Below are 15,413 nucleotides of genomic sequence, written 5' to 3' on the forward strand. Positions count from 1 at the left end.
CCTGGAGAGACAAAGGCTTGGGCCCAGAGGTAATACACTCAGAGTTTATCAAATTCACAGTTCTCACCTTTTGTGATCAAATATAAACATCCTTACCAAATCTAAACTAAGAGTTCCTTCCCCAGGGGGAGCCTGACAGGGTCATTTTTAGGACAAATAAAATCAGGAAGTACTTTATACAACTGTTAGTACTTCTAGAATCCATTACCCACAGGAAGTTAGCAAGGCCAAAAATATAAATAGGTTCAAGAGAATTTAGATATATTCTTGGATGACAGCTCCATAGTAATTACGAAAGGTAATTTAAGGAGATGTCTAATCTTTTGAGTTGTTGCTGGGCAGACAAAGCCCTGGCATGGAAAGGCTCTGGGCTGTGCTAGCTGGTATATTTAGCTTTCTTAAGCTGGTTGGGGGAGGCAGAAGCAGGTCCATAGGATGGCAGACAAAGGAGATATGGGTTTTCGGGTTCCCATGGGGACTAAGGCTAGTTCTAAGAGAAGTCAGGTCAGAGAAGCAGGTCAAGGAAAAGGAATGCAGAGTGTTGGCAGTGGATGTCTCCTCATGTGAGAAACACATGTTCCCTATGGGCCTTGGCTAGGCAAATGGACCACTCTTGGAGGTTTGAGGGCATTACAGTACCCTCTGGGGCATGCTCCAGAAAAGCACACCCCACACACACCAGGAAGGAAGAAAAGAAAAAAGAGTGATTGATTGATTAAAGGGCTGCCCACCTGGGTGTTCTGCGTGGGGATCTGGAGGACCAAGGCCAGCGTGTTGTGGTCGAAGTTCTCATCCAGGGCCAGCAGGGCACCATGAACACCACTCTCATGCAGGTTTCCTGCGTAGTCCCGAAGCCCAATAGACTGCACCCAATGAACCACCTGGTCATTGGTCCAAACCAGCACATCTGGAGGGAAGGGGAAGAAAAGGGACAGAAAGAGACAGTAGGTTTGGCCCAGACCCCTCTAGGGGGTCTGGTGACTCAAAGCCCCATCACTCTGCTCTCTGGTTCCCACCCCTCCCCCAACTTCCTACACCTTCTTTCTGTTTCCCTGACACCTGGGCTCCTGGAGAACCAGCCCCACCTCACTGTACCCCTGCCAGCCTGCAGGACTTGGGATGAGGCCTACAGGGTCCCAGTTTCTCCCCAGAGCCTCTGCAAGGATCCTCCCCCTACCCAGGGCCAGAGTGGCCTTCTCATTCCTCCGCCTTAAAGTCTCTTCTAAGTCTCTACTTGTTTCTCCTCCAACCCCACCCAGGTCACCAAGTTCCATGAGAAGAGCAGTCTACAGCACTGTCCCAGTTAGGGACAGTTGGGAGCTTCCCTGAGCTCAGAATGCCTCCTCTCCAAGCAGCCCAAAGCTGGGACCAGCAGGCCAGGCTGCTCCTGCACCCTTTCTGAGGAGAGCCCACCAGGCCTGCCCAGCTTACCCTTGATCTCATGCTGGCTCTCTTCCCGCCTCTTCTCCAACTCCTTCCGGTCATAATTCAGCCTCTTCAGACACATGATGCCGTACTGAAGACTGGTTCTGCAGGCACACACCCGAGCCAGAACCTCAGCAGGGCCACGTCCCCCTGCAGGCCCCACATCCTGTACCAGCCACAACAGGTCCAGGCCTGTTACCTCCACCACAAGGGTGCCCCAGCCCCCTCTTGCTTCTCCTGCTGCGGACCCTATAGCAGGTTATGTTGCTCTCTCTGCTACCCGGCATCCCCCTCTCAGCCAGGGAGTGGACCTAACTGATAGAAGAAAAGTACTTTGAATGAAACCAACATGTTCTTTCTCTCCAGGCACTGGAGTGACAAGACCCCTACCACCCAGAAGTCAAAGAAAGGCAAAAGCAAGATACCTCTTTACATCCCCATGTGACCCAGGGTCCTTACAACAGCCTACAAGACAGATGCCCTTACCTCACATCTCACCCTCCCTCTGGCTGCTCTCCCCTTGCTCTCTCTGCTGTGGACACATTGATCCCCTGCTGTTCCTCAAACACAGCAGGCTCCCTAGGCCTGGGTGCCTCAGGGACTTTGCACTGGCTGCTCCCTCTGCTTGGAACATTCTTCCCTGAATCTGCTGCACAGCTCACTCCTCCTTAAGTCATTGCTCAAATATCACCTTCTCAGTCCAATTCACCAGTCACATTGTTCATCAGATTGGAAACTGCACCATCAGCACCATTAACCCCAGCCCACACTCCCAATCTCCCTTCCTTTAGTCTAATTCTTTTCTACCACTTTTTGTCTAGTAACATACCATAGGTTTATTGTTCCTGAACCGTCTCCAAGTTAGAACGTAAGCTCTGTCAGGGCAAGGAATTTTAACTTGTTCACTGATCTTAAATACCTAGTACATAACAGGCTCTTTATAAATACCAAATGATTTAAATGGAATCATTCATATACATTACTAAGAGTACTTAAAGAATACCAGGTCATCATAAGCACTGAATAAATAATAACTAAGCCAGGCTGGGAACTGCAGAGTCTGTGGGTTAGAGGGGACCCTAGAAAAGCCCGAGCTACCCCTGAGGCAGGCGTTGTCTGCTGCATCCTCCAGAGCAGTCAACACCTCCAGTGATGGGGACTCGCCACCTTCTCAGGGGAGTTCATTCCCCCTTGGAAGAAGGGCAGGGTTCTTGGTTAACTTAAATACACCTTTGTCCCTCAGTCTTTCTGCGCTTCCCCATCCAGAAAATAGAAAGAACAGAAGTTCCTCCAGCTGCAACTGCTGTTGACACTCTGTTATCGAGGCGTAGTGAGATTAAATTGTGCAGATTATTCTCTCCTCTTCTCCTAGGTTCTACTCAGGGAGCCCCACTGCCTAGAACAGTGTCCCTTCCATAGCTCAGACATCATTCTAGGAACCTTTTTCTGGCTAAACCACCTGTTTAATGCTTAAGTCACTGGTTTAAGTTCTGGTCCCCTGTGAGGGACATACAACACAGCTCATATGGCAAATGCCCTCTAATTTCAATTTTGCTGTAATTTTCAGTACAATCACTATGACTTTCAAAACCGTTATAGCACAGCAAAACCGTAAACATAAAGACTTTAAGTTTGGCCACACTGGGTTTCAACGCCAGTCCGCCACCCACTGACTGAGGAGCACTGTGAGGCTGGGTCCTACCTCTACATCAGGGTCGTGGTGAGAACAAAGGTGAGGGGCTGGAAGGGTTTGGTCCAGCCCCTGGAACATCAGAGGTGCTCAGGAATGGGGCCACTGTTAGGATGACAATTCTGATTATTGTGTGTGTGGGTTCTAGCCAAACAGGAACTCCCTGGGGACACTGCGCAACAGAATGCCCTGTCCCAAGGAAAAGCTCTCCGAACTGGGTGTCACTGTTCCCACCTGGCTGAATGACCTGGTGGAACTCAACCTGGATGGGGCTCATTTCTCTATAAAATAGTTTTTAAATATCCCCTCCTTGTCATAAAAAATCATGATGTGAAGGAATTTTCCAAGACTTAAGAACTTGCTGACAAAATGTCGGGTGGAATAAAAGCAGGCCAAGAGCACGGCGGAGGTGAGGCGTGTGGAAATGCCTTAGAAACTCAGAGTCAGAGCAGAGCCTGCACCCACGTGGCAGCTGGGCTCTGGGCAGAGGGCCATGGGGAGGACTTGGGTCCTCCAGCAACCCAGGCATGTCCCAGCTCCAGTCCTTCTCCCCAGTCCCATCAATCACCGAGAAGGGGACAGGTGCAGCTGGGCCTGGCAGCCTCCTGCACAGAGACAAAAGATTCCCTTTCAGTCCCAGTGGGGTGGGGGAAGGGAGGACACAGGCTTCCCCCACGAGTTGGCCCTTACAAGTCCCATGGGGTAATGAAGGATGAGGGGTCCAGACAGCAGTCTCTGAAGTGCGGTGGCAAGAGCACTGGACTCGAGTCAGCAGACTCGGTTCCACTAGCACTCTGGCATAATCCCTGAGTGGCCGTAGCCTACGCCTTTCTATGCCTCAGTTTCCTCATCTACTCAAGGAAGAGACTGACTGGATCCATTCCAGATTTAAATCTCCACAGTATCTGAGTTGGAGGACATCCATGTTTCCCCACATTGTTGGGGGACACCCACAGAGCCCTGAGGGAACCTTGAAAAGCCACTGACCCCAGGCTCCACTCCTGTCTCATTATCCACTCAAGGCAAAAGACCCGACTTAAATAGCAGTCTGAGCTACTTGAAGTTGGATGCTATGAAGGACTTCGTAAAAACTGTCAACTCCTGGAACTATCACCACCCATCTCGCTCTCCAACCCAAATGCCTCCTGCGACCAAGCAGGTAACTAAGTGAGGGAAGCAGGAAGGGGCTGGGGAGATCTGGAGAAGGACTCCCCGGTCTTGGAGAACGAGTCACTCTCCAGCTGCAGCTGCTTGTTCCAAGCTAAAGTGTACTGAGAGCACTTTCAAGTTTTCAGGAGAAGCCAGAAATCCAGAAATTTGCATAAAATCTCCTACTGTTTAAGTACTGGCAACTAAACTCATGATTTTTAAAATACATGTGGGCCAAACAAAACATATCTGTAGGCCAAATTCTGCCCTCAGGCTGCCAGTTTGGGACTTCAGCCGTGATACTTTTGAACAAAAGATCCCTTCAGTAAAGAAGAGGAGAGAACTGGATACCCTGTACAAAAATACATGGGTCCCAAGCTGAGGGACTCCCATCTGCGATGTTGGCAGGGCAAAGGCCCAGAAAGTTCTTTCCTCCCAACTTGGAAGGAATGAGATACCTAAATCAAATGCCAGACTCAGTTTGAGTCTCTCTGGAGTAAGCACAGAGAATTTAGGAATCCCAGAGGTGAGCAATGAAGTTCAGACTAGGAGGAAAATCAAAAAGAAGATGATGCTAGAGAGAAATGACTTTTCGTGTTAGAGCTCGAGGGTCAAATCCTCAAACTGCAGGATGAGGCAAGCACTGAGAGAGGAAGACTCTCCCAATGGGAGACCTGTTACCACCCAGAGCAAGCCACAGAAAGAGATGAGAGAGGCCTCTATTCCTGGAGACAGAGCCCAGCCCAGTGTCAGATGGCCAGTGTCAGGGAGGTGGCCTGGGCTCCAGCCTGGCTCACCGATGGAAGCTGTCCACCATCTTCAGGTGGACACGCAGGTCCTTCTTGGTGAGGTGGTCCAGCATGCGTGCATCCACCAGGCACTCCATGAAGTAGCTGCGGTACTGGGGGAGCCCCAGGCTGGGCAGCCACTCGTTGCCAATCCACTCGTGGTTCATGTCTCCGTAGGCCAGGGTCTGGGGATGAAAAGGAAGAGGCTGGGGCGGGAGGCGGCAGTGCCATCAGGTTGCACCTGGAATATCTGGCTGGAAGAAACATTAATCCATCCTCCACCTACGAGGGAGGAAGAGCGGTTCGAGAAAATTTCAGTTTCTTTTCACTAAGGGGCTCACCGTGGTGGGGGATTCTAAATAGAACTTTTCAAGATATCAGAACAACCCAGTTCTACTCACACGTTAATTATTTACACTAACAAATGGGGGCAACTGTCCCAGCAGTGGAGAACATGAAGTCCTTCCTGCCACTCTGGAATGCCTGGGTGGCGTTGTGCAGCACACCTGCCTCCCCGGTTCTCGGGGAGCCTCCAGCCACTGAGCTTAGGGGCGAGGCTATGTTCTGGTGACCTGTGGAGGGCTGTGGAGGGGCACAGGACGCAGCCTCACTGCAAATGGCTGGCCTCATAGTCCACAGGGATGTTGAATTTTAGCCGAAGACAGAAAAAAAAAACAAAGAACAGTGGGCTGTGTCAGAAGAGCCAGTTCGGTCTCTAAGTCTTGCTCTTCTGCTCCAAGAACTCTCCAGAACCTTTGCTGTTGTTCTCACTGGGCACACCTGCCACGTGGCTCTAAGCCTGAATGTCTAGACACCCCTCCTGATGTGAGCACCCATCTTTAGAAAGCTTTAGTTTTGACAATAAACCTTCCACCACCAACCTTCCCTTACCCTGATTGATGTTTCCAGATTGAAAAATTCCATTGTTTCTTTTAAAATGAAATTGTTGCCACCTATAAAACTATGTGTCCCATATGTTCATTATTAAGCAGAAAAATGAAGTTAACATCTGCAGGCAGCATTCATGCTAAGAACCAAAACATTCTCTGCACCCTCAAATCACCCCATCCTGTTTCCTACTGCTCAGAAGCACCACCATGCTGAGATTTCTGTCCAACATTCCTCTGCTTTAAAAAAAAAAAAAAAAAAACTTAAGTTTTATGATCATCAGTGTATTTTTTCTGCACAATATATTAATAACTTTGCTTTTTAAAAATTTTTAATATCAAGCCACTGGGATTTGCATATTTCTTTTAACGCATTCCTCAGGTCTCTCCATTTCCTCTGCGGGTTAGTGTTTTACAGGTAAATGCGCTGTCACTGACCTGCCCGGTCTCCTGCTGATGGAGTTTTCCCTGCAGGTAGTAACAGTGCTGCTGCAGCTTCGTTCTTCCTCATGACACTTGTCACTATCTGATATTGTCCCTTTATTTATCTGCCAGTGCTGTCCTTTGTATTCCTATTGATACTGCTTGCTGTTTGATAGTATGCCCTTCCTTGTTTACTGCTCCATGAGGGCTTTGCTTGTTCACTTTGCATCCAGAAAGCTCAGAAGAGTCTAGTACCCAGTAGATGCTTAATAATTATTCACTCACTAGAGGAATGTATGGAAGGTCTTTGGTCAGTTCACCTGTGTACCCCTGGGAGGGACCAGGAGAAGAAGGAGATTCCTACCAATCTGAGTATCACTATTTCTGAGAGGAGAGTCAACTGAGGAGAAGCGTCAGGCACACTGGGGGCACAGCCCTCCAGGGCTCCTCACCTGCCATCCTGAGCAACCAGAACAAGTAGCTAAAGGGGAGCTGGTGGGGGGGTTCAGCAGGAGGGAACCTACATCCAGGGTTTAGTAAGCAGTGAAGACACACGCTGGGACTAGGAGAGTCCTGCTGGGAAGAGAACCTGCTGGAAGGCTCCTGGCCTGACCACCTGAGAACTGGTTCTGATAAGGATGGAGTCTTACCTGAGCCCAGCTGCCCTCCTCACTGTCCTAGCAGGAACAAGTGCAGCATGTCAGGGAAACAGGCAAAGTCAAGAAACCTGTAGCTCCTTCCCCAGGCCCCACTAAAGACGGGCAGGAGATGCCCCAGTAGCGGGTGGATACCTGGGGAAAGCTCACGGGATGGTGAGGAGAGAGCAGCAGGATGGTGCATGTGGCCATGTTTGTGGTGAGCCAGGAGCAAATGTGTATGGCAAAAAACCTGTTTCCATGCCTCCCAGGCTTGGCTAGGTGCCCAGCAAGATGCCAGCTCCCCCAACCTTCCCAGTTCCTCCACCAAGGGTCAAAATCAAGGTCAGGGCTCGGGCCCATAGCAGGGCAAAGCGCTCTCCTGCCCAGCTCTTCTCCACTGCAGCATTTCAGGGGCCGTGAGTAAGCACATGATCCCCAGGAGACCCCCACACAGACACTAACTACTCCCAGTCTCACCCCTTCCCCAGAACACTCTGCCCTGTGAAGAGAACCCAGGATAACAACCCTAGTTGGCTGCCAGCCCCTCGGCCTCCCACAGCCTTCCTCTCGTTCTCCTGGGAGTCGTCCACCCTTCCCCAGGGCCAGGGCCAAGGGCCAGACTCACTGTTTTGGTGGACGTTGCCAGAGTTTCCATCTCCTCATGGGTGACCCAGACATTCCCAGAAGACTGCAGGGAGAAAGCCTGGTTAGTCCTGGGCAGGGAGGGCAGTGTCCTGGGATCCCTAGAAGGCCTGGATGCCCAAGGGCAAGAACAGAGCTCCCTTCCCCTGAGTCCTCTGTATGCTCAGCCCAGAGCTCTGCACAGTGCCAACTCTGAGCAACCTGACAGCAGCGTGGGTACCATGGTAATCTCACTGCTTGCACAGTGTGTGGCATGTAGAAAGTGCTCAACAAAGACGTTTCGCCCTGGGGGTCCATGGAGTAGTCTGCACGCTTGTGTTGAGGTTAGAGGACAGGACAAAATTCATAAATGCCCTATTGCCTCGATTTTCCCCAACCTGGCAATAACACAGAACCCCAAAGTCCCCTCCCAGAGATGAGAAATTTTTGTCAGGTAGGGATAGAGAAATGGAGCCATGAGTAGTATGTGGCAGGCAGGGAACCAGGCTGACTGAATTCTCTTAGAACCAATATCGAACCCTCCCAAAGACCAGGGAGAACATTGTGTGGAGATGGAAGTTAAGGGCTCAGTGCTACCATCTTTCTGAAGACCAATGGGAGACTGTGCCAACCCTATTCCAGGGTTTCTGTAAATGTCCTGGGTGAGAGGGAGCCACTCACAGTCCTGGAGGTAGGTGGAGCTGAGGGGCTAGTCAGTGACACCATCTCCTGGATGGCTAGCCGGAGCTTGAGCCGGTGCAGGGCATTGCTGATGCCGATCTCCCGCTGGATCTCTGTGTCCGACAGGGCAGACATGATGGCACCACTCTTGACATTGGCCCGGCAGGCTGCCACGTACCAGGCAGGCATCCCTACCCAGAGCTGCAGACATGGGACACAGCAGGGGTGGGGGCAATAATTCAGTCTCTTCCCCACCACTTGAGCCCACTGCCAAGACTTTGGCCATACCAAGCAAGGGTCAAAGGCTAGGCCTCGTTCATGGTCTTGGCGTAGCCAACACAGAGCACAGGAACTCAGGAGTGTGGAGATGACTATCATCAAACCCTCTTTCCCATATTTCAGATTACCCCACTACATTTAGAGGAGACCTATAAAGTTGCTTAATTTGAGTCTTTATAGGTATCCTATATAGGATGATGGGACCAGATGGGGGTTAAAAATTGGAGCCTGGGAAGGTGAAGGGATTTTCTTTGCATGGCTCCTGAAGCAGCCCATAGGAAGAGTCGAATTGCCTGTGGCCTGAGTAATTGGTCCCTCTCATCCAAACTGTTACAAAGTTTGGATGGAGAGCCAGGAGCTCCTGTTACAAAGCAGCATCAATTCTGTCCTTCAAAGTGCCCTGGGCATTTGTGGGGGAGAGGCACTAGATGCTTGGCGTGGCACATGCGCACTGAACAGCAGAGACACATGCTGGGAAAGCTGCAGCAACACCACCTGCTGCCAGGAGTCTCATCCCACCCCACACTATCTTCCCTCCAGAACCCAGAGCAGGCCCTCAGCCAGGCTCACCTCCAGCCAGGAGACCACAGTGGGGCCATCCCACTGGGCAAAGGGCATTCCTTTCCTGCGGGCATCCTCAAGCAGCTGGTGTCTTGTAAAAGGAGGAACAAAAGACTCAACCAGGCTGACTCCTGGGGACCACTGAGATGGGTCAAGAGTTGGGACTCCCACTACCCCTGCTCCCCACCTTGGACTCCTTCTCTTTATGCCTGGAGCAATGTGACACCAAGAAGTGGGGTGAGAACACCTCTCCATGCCAAGAGGGCAAGGGCTCTCACTGTGCCCATGACCTGACACCTACTGACTCAGGCATTTCAAGCTGCCCTGCCAAGACCCATGGGTCCCAGGTCACTCTCCCAAAGTCCCCTTGCCTCCTTCTCCCTGGGATTACCCTAAGAACCTCTCCCAACTCAGGACAGCCCCTGATGTGCCCACAGATGGCCAACTCAGCTCAGGAAGGGCCTTGCTGGGCTCCAGCTCCCAGAACTCAGCCCCATGGTAGCTTAGGGGAAGGAAAGTGAGCGGGCCCAGGCGGAGCCGGCTCGTGGCTCTTACTTCTTCTTCAGTCGCCGGTCCTTCTCTGCCTGGGTCCCCAGCTTGGCAGGTACCATGGGTTCCTGCAGACTGAGCTCGGAGTCTGTTAGCATAACTGGAAGGGAAGAGATGGGTGTGTCGGCAGGCCCTCTGCCTCTCCTCCCTTGGCCTGGGCTGGGGGTTGCGAACAGAAGCAGCAGGAGGCTCCTCAGCGTGGGTCAGCCCATGCGGGTCTGATGGGACCCCACGTTATTCCTGGAGCCTCCACCCAACGCCTCTGCATACAGGCAGTTCTGGAGTGGGACTGGGTGAATCATTCCCATCCAACATGGTATCCCCTTGGAAGCCTCAACCCTGGGAGTGACCTTCAGCCAGCAGGACCAAAGTTGTCCCACCCTAGAATCCTACACAGAACCTATCCACTGTCCAAGCTAAGATGCAACGCAAACCCAGAGAGCAGATGCGAGTTGCCTATGAGGCTCAGAGAGGATTATTTTGGCTTGGGTCAGGGTGGGGAAACTGGCCCAGAGAGCTCTGTGTCCCAACCTTTCTCTGAGCACACTGGCTTACACAAACTGCTCTGTCTTCTACTGAGGACCTCCTGAATTCCACTACAATACTGATGGCAAAAGGCAGCATCTCAGAATTCAGTGAAGTCCTGGTCACCCCACGGTGCACATGGGCAGCAGGTACAGGTTATCTAGAAACCAGTCTGAGTTGCTGTCTTGGGTTTAGGTGCCAACACCATATAGGGAACAAGAAATCATAATTTTTTTTTTTGCACCAAACACCTCTGCCACTTATCAGACCTTCCTGCTTCCCTGCTGGCTCCACAGTTCCCCTCACCGAAGGATGGGGAGGAGGGTGCTCTACCTCATCCCCACATCCGCATAGAGGTACCCACCTCCCGCTCCTCCACCTCCACCTCCTCAGCCAGCTAGCTGTGTTCTGATTCACACCTTCCTGGGGTGAGGGAAGGTCTAATTATGCATTTGGGTTCAAAGGTTTCTTTCCTCTAGATGATCAAGTTCCTCCCCTGCATGAAATGCATCAATTTCGTGTGCCTCCAGGGACCTTCTCACCCTCTTGAACAGGCCCAGGAGCTGGCCCAGAGGCTGTCCATTCTCTCCTCCCGCCCTCCTCCTCCACTCTGGGCATACGTCGGGGGTACAGAACTCTCACCCACACAGCCTCCTCTCCTCAGACTGCACCCCTCTGCTGTACACACACCTCTTCTGCATTTGGCTAATTCTTGTGAACCTTCAAGCTTCAGCTCGGGACTGCCGAGCAAAGGAAGCTGTTCCTGCCATCGCCCACTCCACTACTAGCTGCAAGTGCCTGAAACATCTCCACCATTATACTGGTTTGGAATCATCTTGTTATTTTTTTTCTTTTTCATCAGACATGGGGTTTCTTGAGGAATGAGCTATGGCTCCAACCTCCTGTACTATGCCATACAAGAGTTCTCAACAAGTCAGGCACAGTGGCGCACGCCTGTAATCCCAGAAGCTCAAGAGGCTGAGGCAGGAGGATCATGAGTTCGAAGCCAGCCTCAGCAATTTAGCAAGGCCCTAAGCAACTCAGTGAGACCCTGTCTCTAAATAAAATATAAAAAGGGCTGGGGATGTGGCTTCGTGTTTAAGTGCCCCTGGGTTCAATCCCCAGTATGAAAAAAAAGAGTTCTCGAATGTTTGAACAAATGACTGAATAGATGATGGAAAGAAAAGGAGGGAGGGAAGGTAAAGAGGAAGGGAAAAATAAAAAGAATGGGGGGCAGGGAGGAAGAACGTGAACACTTATTATGTACCTACCAGACGCCAAGCATGAACAAGAGCTTTGGGCCACCACAGCGGTGACAAAAGCGCCACCCTTGCCCAAGCACTTTCTTGAACTCAATGTCTACAAAGCCATAATTAGGCGTTTTCATATTCTGAGTCCTGAAAGCCAGATGTACCAGAAATAAGTGCTGATCAAGAACTGACTCTTCTGAAGAAAGCCCTAAGACATGTCTCCTAAAAACCCCAAACAGTCCGGCACAAAACCTCGAGGTGGAAGAAAGCACAGTAGTCCAGTCTTTCGCTGGATATAGGAATCCAAGGTGGATGCCAATGCCTGACACTTCTGGGCGCAGGAGCTCACCCCCCGTGAGGCAATCCATCCCAGCACGAAAAGGCTCACAGAAAAGTGCAATTTCTCTGGAGCTCAAATCTGCCTGCCCGCAGCTTCCGCCCACTGGCCCTTGGAGGCAGAGAAGGCCATGTGTGAGCGCGCCCTCTAGCTCCTGACTCCCCCATGCCCACCCAGCCCTCTGCTACAAAGGGGGCAGAGACCATGGCCTGTGGCTCCATCCCGACTCAGCTGGATCAGCCTGCCCTTCTCCTTCTTCCCAAACAGGCGGCCAATGGACGACTTGATGCCTTTGCGCTTGGCGCCCTTGTGCAAGGAGTCCTGGCTGCTGTTGCTGCTGCTGGGGTTGCTGCCCTGATCCTCCAAGGCACTACAGGATGACAGCCAGGAGGGGGTGGAATAAGAAGAAACATACTTAAATTACAGCAAGAGAGATGGGAGTTAGACCTCAGGAAGAACTTAAGTGTCAGTGTTGGGGTGGGGGCAATGGGGTATGATCAGCGCAGGTGACCAAGGGAGACATGGGAACACCTTTCCTGATGGCGTTTCAAAGAGAAGACAGTTGAGCACCTAGAACAGGTAAGATGCAGTCCCTTCAGAGGCAGAGGGAGGAAATGAGATGACCTTGGGGACAGAGAGGCTAGAGGTAGGGCCTGGTTCACTTACCTCTTGCCTTCTTCCTGGCTCAGGGCTGGGTGGCCAAGCTTCTCTAGCCGCAGCGTCCTGGGTGAGGAAGGAGGAGAAGTCTCACATTTTATGGTGGCTTTATCCTCTCGGTTCTCTTCCCGAGACACTGGCGACTGAACAGACAGTGGAGCCGTCAGGGGATAGAGGGAGAGATCTGGGGCCTGCCTACCCAGCCCTGACAAGGCAGAGGAGCACAGAGAGACTGAGAGGCAGAGAAACGGAGGAGACACGCAGTAGGAAGACCCTGCAGCCCCTCAAGTTCAAATTTGGACCCCAGGGCCCTGGGGGAGAAGCCAAAAGGGAAGGGTATGGGAGCAATTAACCCAGTAGTACCTGGGTCACTGGGCAGCACTCACCAGCAGCTTCCTCCGATGCTTTCGTAAGTCACTGGGCTGGAAGAGAGAGTGAGGATGAGCTCGGACTCACCCCTGGCTGCCCTACAGTCCACCCCAAGGGGAACCCAAGGGTCCTAGGATGAGAACATAGAATTCAGCACCTCACACAGGCCTGGAGAGAATATCACCGCAGAAAAAGCAGGCCTGGAAAAAGAAGTCAAGCCAGGCACGGTGGCACATGCCTATAATCCCAGGGCCTCAGGAGGCTGAGGCAGGAGGATTGCAAGTTCAAAACCAGACTCAGCCACTTAGCAAGGCCCTAAGCAACTCAGTGAGACCCTGTCTCTAAATAAAATATAAAAAGGGCTAAGGATGTGACTCAGTGGTTAAGTACCCCTAAGTTCAATCCCTGGTACCAAAAAAAACAGTCATCTCTGGAAGAGAGATGTGGTGTAGGCAGTGGGTGAGATTCTTAAGCTTCTGTGCTCATCCAAGGAAGAGGATAAGAAAGCTATTTAAAAAGCCCTTTCCTAACCCAGAAAGACATGTTGGTGACCTAACACACAGGGCCTGCACCCATCATGGGAAGAAGATGCCACACCCATAACTAGGAGGGAGCCAGCCATTCCCTATAAACTCCCCCAAGACAGAGCCATGTGAGGACAGAGCTGTTCGTCATCTGCCCAAAGACTCACCAGGGTCATGACCCCCATCCGGTCCAGGTCCTGGGCAGCGCTGCGGGAGGTGAGCTTCGGTGTGGAGCGGCCGCTGAGTGGAGGGGATGCACTGGCCAGAGACAAGGCAGTCAGAGAGGTGGGGATTGAACCACGCTTGCGCAGCTGTGTCAAGTTTAAGGCCTCCATACTGCCGCTGGTTACGCGTGTCTCAATCTCTTCTGCCCGGAGCTCCGTGGACTCCTTCTCTTCCTGGATCATCCTGGAAGACAGGCAAAGGGGAACCTGGCCAAGAGCCCCAGCAAAAAGCAGCAGGAGATGGTGCCAGGCGCTGCCCACACTCACTACCCCACACCCCCACACACGGCAATGCCTAAGGGCGCTCTGTTGTTTCTGGCATTGTTCAGATATTCAAGGTCTGGAACTCAGAAACATTTCTCTCTCTTGTTAGCCGGCCTGTGTCCTCAGTTTAACAAAAGTAATTGCAGGGGCTGGGGATATAACTCAGCTGGTTGAGTGCTTGCCTCAAAAGCACAAGGCCCTGGGTTCAAATCCCCAGCACTGCAAAAAAAAAAAAAAAAAAAAAAAAAAAAAAGTAATTGCAGAGGAGGGAAGTAATTAATTTGGTCCTTGAAACACAAAGTACAAATTCTTTTTTTTTTTTTTTTGGTTACCAAGTATTGAGCCCAGGGCACTCAATCACTGACACCCTCAGCCCTTTTAATTTTTTGTTTTGGGACAAGGTCTTGCTAAACTGCTTAGGGTCTCACTAAGTGGCTGAGGCTGACTTTGGACTTGCGATCCTCCTGCCTCAGCCTCCTAAGCCACTGGGATACAGGCATGTGCCACCATGCCTAGCAAAGCCCAAATTCTTAACCTACTACTAACTACAGAGGTGACCTCAGGCCAGGCACTTTGCTCTAAATGCCTCAGTTTCCCAACATATGCAATGTCTGGAGTGGGTCTTAGTAGTTCCCAGATGCAGGACTTTTAACTGATGCCTGATGGGTGCTGGCCCCCAATGGTTTTTCCCTGTTGCATGAAAAAATAAGAAAAATAATGATAATGGTTTGTGTGTACATGGAAAGTCCTCAGTGAGGAACACACGCATACACATGCTGGAGATGCCGACTGTCCTTTAAGGAGAAGGACATGTCTTTATTCTGAACGTACATCTTTCCCACTCTACGTATGTTAAAATGTCCCTTTTATTTTTCAGAATGGATTCCGTGGTGAATGGCAGTTATCTGTCTTTAATGATTTACTTTGCAAAGCAAAATGATGGCAGTTTCCAGGTGCTGTGGTGGGAGGGGTGGGTGTCTTCCCTGTAACTGTGAAATCCAAAAGTCTAGGAGCCATTGACTAGGTGACCTCAGTAGCCTGGAGAGCTACACACTCCAGCTCAGATTTTTCCCTTGCTATTTGTCATTAACTTTAATAAGTTCACGAAAAAGGCAGGATCAAGGGATGGTCTTGACAACTGTCCCTGCTACCAGTTCCTGTTTGATGCCTCATTAGGGACAGGAGCAAGGTACAGTAGACCGAGTTTCAACTTCGGTTTGAATCTTGGCTCTGCCACTTACTGTGGGGCTTTGGGGAAGTCATGTGACCTCTGAGTTTCTGTTCCCTTGTCTATAAAACAAAGATCATGCTACCTAGCTCAGGGACTAGGCTAAGACTGACAGTAACATTCGCAAAGCTCTCTCACCCTGAGATGGCTTCAGTAGTGGAGGCTACAGTCTTAGAGATTAGGATGAATACCAGGACTACCGCTCCTCACCCCCAAACCCAGCCACCTCACCAGATGGACACTTGAGAATCAACTTCCCTTTTGGGTAAATGCTGGACCAGAACCTTGTCTGATGCCCCACAGGAGGTGCCTAGACTGGCACTAAGATGCAGTTGTAAGTCATG

The 15,413-nt window shown here is 51.2% G+C and overlaps 1 protein-coding gene across 5 annotated transcripts in view; it reads right to left on the bottom strand.

The window, feature by feature from the left end:
- PPFIA4 (PTPRF interacting protein alpha 4) overlaps positions 1-15,413 on the bottom strand; it is a 47,985-nt gene that overhangs the window by 8,349 nt on the left and 24,223 nt on the right. For 3 of the 5 annotated variants that reach the window (XM_079107975.1, XM_079107976.1, XM_079107974.1), the window contains 12 exons: positions 13,521-13,761; positions 12,847-12,882; positions 12,470-12,603; positions 12,007-12,173; positions 9,698-9,791; positions 9,152-9,233; positions 8,303-8,503; positions 7,626-7,688; positions 7,013-7,039; positions 5,062-5,237; positions 1,432-1,529; positions 732-907 (listed from right to left, as the gene is read on the bottom strand). In XM_079107975.1, the coding sequence (XP_078964101.1) occupies positions 732-907; positions 1,432-1,529; positions 5,062-5,237; positions 7,013-7,039; positions 7,626-7,688; positions 8,303-8,503; positions 9,152-9,233; positions 9,698-9,791; positions 12,007-12,173; positions 12,470-12,603; positions 12,847-12,882; positions 13,521-13,761 (1,495 nt within the window). The remainder of the gene's footprint in view (positions 1-731; positions 908-1,431; positions 1,530-5,061; positions 5,238-7,012; positions 7,040-7,625; positions 7,689-8,302; positions 8,504-9,151; positions 9,234-9,697; positions 9,792-12,006; positions 12,174-12,469; positions 12,604-12,846; positions 12,883-13,520; positions 13,762-15,413) is intronic. The other 2 variants (XM_079107978.1, XM_079107977.1) reach the window with 1 other exon arrangement.

Source organism: Sciurus vulgaris, assembly GCF_902686455.1.
Source record: "Sciurus vulgaris genome assembly, chromosome: 12".
Lineage (NCBI taxonomy): Eukaryota > Metazoa > Chordata > Mammalia > Rodentia > Sciuridae > Sciurus > Sciurus vulgaris.